Source organism: Nothoprocta perdicaria, unplaced genomic scaffold (genome assembly GCF_003342845.1).
Source record: "Nothoprocta perdicaria isolate Ctin4 unplaced genomic scaffold, notPer1 scaffold_25, whole genome shotgun sequence".
NCBI lineage: Eukaryota > Metazoa > Chordata > Aves > Tinamiformes > Tinamidae > Nothoprocta > Nothoprocta perdicaria.
Window position 1 is genome coordinate 169,638 of NW_020455477.1, and position 3,475 is coordinate 173,112.

The 3,475-nt window shown below is 58.6% G+C and overlaps 1 protein-coding gene across 1 annotated transcript in view; it reads left to right on the forward strand.

Annotated features, from left to right (window-relative positions):
• The first annotated feature begins 3,199 nt into the window (after positions 1 to 3,199).
• The window catches only part of LOC112947862 (transcription cofactor HES-6-like), a 4,206-nt gene continuing 3,930 nt past the window's right edge, over positions 3,200 to 3,475 (forward strand). Inside the window, exons 1-2 of the mRNA XM_026040020.1 lie at positions 3,200 to 3,256; positions 3,338 to 3,424. Of these exons, the coding sequence (XP_025895805.1) occupies positions 3,200 to 3,256; positions 3,338 to 3,424 (144 nt within the window). The remainder of the gene's footprint in view (positions 3,257 to 3,337; positions 3,425 to 3,475) is intronic.

A 3,475-nucleotide genomic window follows, 5' to 3' on the forward strand; every position in this document is an offset into this window, starting at 1 on the left:
AGAACCTATGATCTACAAAGAACCAAAACCAGTTGTGTTGCATATAAACACTATATACATTTATATATATGCAGACTGACAGCAAAGCCAYGACCCTGTCATCTCAGCTAAATCCATGCTGCTCCCCTAGATTAGCTGCAGTTCCATTACGTGTGGCAGCTGCAGAGCTCTCCACCTTTGGAAAGGCTCAGTGATCCACAGGGAGGGGAGCAGCACACATGCACCTCGCTATTGGGAGGCCCCAGTACTGGTTTAAGCCTGTAAAGAACTACATGGATAAATAGACAGGCTTTACCAAACCTCCTGCAGGAAGCACTAGGCAGGGGCAAGCAATGAAGTTTTAGAAAAGGTATCTACAAAATGCTTGTTCAATTGTAGATTACAGCTGACATTTATATTAGAATGCATGAGGTGATTACAAACTGCTCTACCTGATGCGATGGAGCTAGTTTAACATGGCACCAAAAGGCCCCATGGCAGGTGTGGGCCACAGCAGACAGACTGCAGTGACTCAGGTCACATAGCGCCCTGACATTTTTAATACACATTTGATATGTTTTTAATGTACAGCACAAATGTCACCAGCGTTTGTTAACTCATTTGCTGTGCAGTTTTTCAGGGACAATGCAGAAAGGCCCAGCCCAGCACAAGAGCTTGCTGTGTGTAAACTTACCTTGCCACCAGTTCCAGCCACTTCAGAAAAGAAACTGGACTTTGCAGCCGTGTCTGACCCTCTGCAGCCATCCCAGCCCAGCTGTGCTGCTCACCCACCAGCTGCCATGGAGCAGGCCCTGAAATGAAGAAGACACGAGACAAACCTCCCTCACATATTACATTCCACTCTCTCTTTTCAGGCTGAATTTACAGCCTCATAAGGGTGCAATGTGTCTGGTGTAAATCAGCAGAATTTACACTAGGTTAAACACAGTGCTTGCATGTTTCTGACCACATACAAAAAGCAATATGGAAAATATGGAAAAAATATGTTTTCTTAGAAGTGAAAACCCACTTACAGTCTCTTATGGGGTTCATAGTTTACCTAGATTATGTACATTTGATGTTACTATATGTTTTTAACAAGCATAGTTGTACATGTGTGTGTATATATATGTGTGTGTGTGCATATATATACATGTATTAAACAAGATGTCTAGTGGCACTACACAGCTGATCTGGGTTTAGGACAAAGGTGGCTCCCTCAGAATTGCCACATCCCCTGCTTGGCTGTAGTTTGCATCCTTACAATTGTCCTTTTCTCTCCAGGCTAGGCACAAAATGCAGTGTCTCTACTTGTTTAAAGATAAAAATGTTATGTGCCTGACCTGAACGTTTGTGCTTAGTCTGCATTAATCGTATCAGTGAAGAGATCAGCAACGACTTGTTACACAGTGCACTGAGTTCATCACAGCCGGCAGGACAGATCTAATCAGGCACACGCAGGTACCATCCAATTCTGCTTCGATTTAAGGTAATGAAATGTGCCAGCCATAGAGCAAACTCTTGGCCCAAATCTGAGCCTTTTGTGCTGTAAGATGAAAGGAAAAAGCAGGAAAAAYATCTTTCTGAAAACACAATCTGTTGCCAATGGTTGTACAAAAAGCTGTGTGGTCTGACCCCGCTGCAGGGGACAGTCTCTGATGCTCTCCCGTCTCGGGGCTGCCRAGCGGCTCTGCGCCGGCGTCCTCGTTTATCAACGAGCATCGGCACAACGGGAGCCTGGACGTTACTGCAGCACCTGGAAGATGAGAGCGGCGTGTGGGAGCAATCCAGGTCCTTCCTGGAGGGAATCGCCCAAGTAAGCTCCACATGCCGAAGACACTGAGYGCAGATCAACACGGGGTAAAAGGGCTGTAACTGGGGCTGCTGCCACCCCGCCAGGGAAAAGGGAACGCTCGGGAAGAGCGAGCAGCAGCTGGGAGCGCCGGGGCCGGCGGCGCCTTTCCCGCCGGGAGCAGCCGCGCTGGCCGGGGAGCCAGAGCAGCTGCCGAGGGCTGCCCCTCATGCGGAACACGGCGGCAGCGCCGCGCGCGGAGCACAAAGAACAGGGAACAAAGGCTGTCCCGGCGGCCGCGGCGGTGCCAGGGCCTCCYGGGCGGCCCCGGCGCGGCTGCCACCGGCACCGCGTCGAGATACCTGCGCGCACCGCGGCTTCCCGCTCCCGAATTCCCTGTCCCGCCGGGAAGCGGCTCGCGTTGCCCGCGGACGCGCTGCCGTTCCCGCACGTGAGGCAACGCGGAGATCCGGACGTGGCGCCCGCTTTCTCGGCACGCGCTCCAAGCCGGCGTCGTCACCGCAAGGCCCAGGCTTAAATCCGCGAGTGCTTCCGACCGAGCCAAGACCAGGGACGGGGCCCATCATCGCCCCGCAGCTCAGACGAACGCTGCCACGGGCAGGGCGGCCCGTTCCCAACCCGGCGCTGCCTGCGGGGCCGGCGGCGCCACGCGGGCTGTGTGGGACCCACGGCAACGGCCACCAGTGACAGCAGAGCCCACGGGCAGCGCCGGGGCCCCCACGCTCCTTTGGCCGGGAATGGGATCCATCCGCACGAGCCCYTTGGAGGACCCGGCCAGCACAGAGCTCAAGCCTGGCCTGGGCGCCTCCCTGCCCCCTCCTGCACTCTGCCCCCTCCTAAACACATAAAGGAATATGAAAATGCACAAAAAATCAAACTTTAAACGGGCCAGCTGCCCACGGCGGCACACCTGCCCTTACGGGGAGGCCCACGCGAGTTCCCCTGACACACTCCCATCGAGCACCCGATACACACGGAACACAACAACAACACGGAGGCGGTTCGGGTTTGTTTTATCCGCTACCCGCTGCGGGTGCGGGAACAGAACCAGGCCACAACCCCGCTGGGAGAGGCGCGACGGGGGCCGGTTCGGTGCGGCCCGGCCCGGCTAAGCTAGGCTTGGCTAGGCTCGGCCCGGCGCTCCGCCGCCATGTCGCGTCGCAGGGGGCGCAATGGCGGCGGCAGCCCCGCCCCCGCGGTGCGCACGGACAAAGCGCCCTCCGCCCATTGGCCCGTTCGCCGCGGGCCGCGGCCGGGCCCCGCGCGGCGCGGCCAATGCGCTCATTGACATGCAAATGAGGCGCTATATGTGGGGCGGGCGCGCGGCGCGGGGGCGGGGAGGCGGCTCGGCTCGGCTCGGCTCGGCTCGGCTCGGCTCGGCTCGGCTCCGCTCCGCTCCGCTCCGCCATGGCGCCGTCCCTGCGGGCGGACGAGCCGCGCCTGGATGCGCGCAGGGACAGGAAGGTGAGCGGGGCCGGGCCAGGCCGGACCGTGCCGAGCCGAGCCGAGCCGTGCCGAGCCGAGCCGAGCCTCTTGCCCCCGCAGACGAGGAAGCCGCTGGTGGAGAGGCGGCGGCGGGCGCGCATTAACGAGAGCCTGCGGGAGCTGCGGCTGCTGCTGGCGGACGGCGAGGTGAGCGCGGGCGGCGGGCGGGCCCGGGCCCGGTGCCGGTGCCGGTGCCGC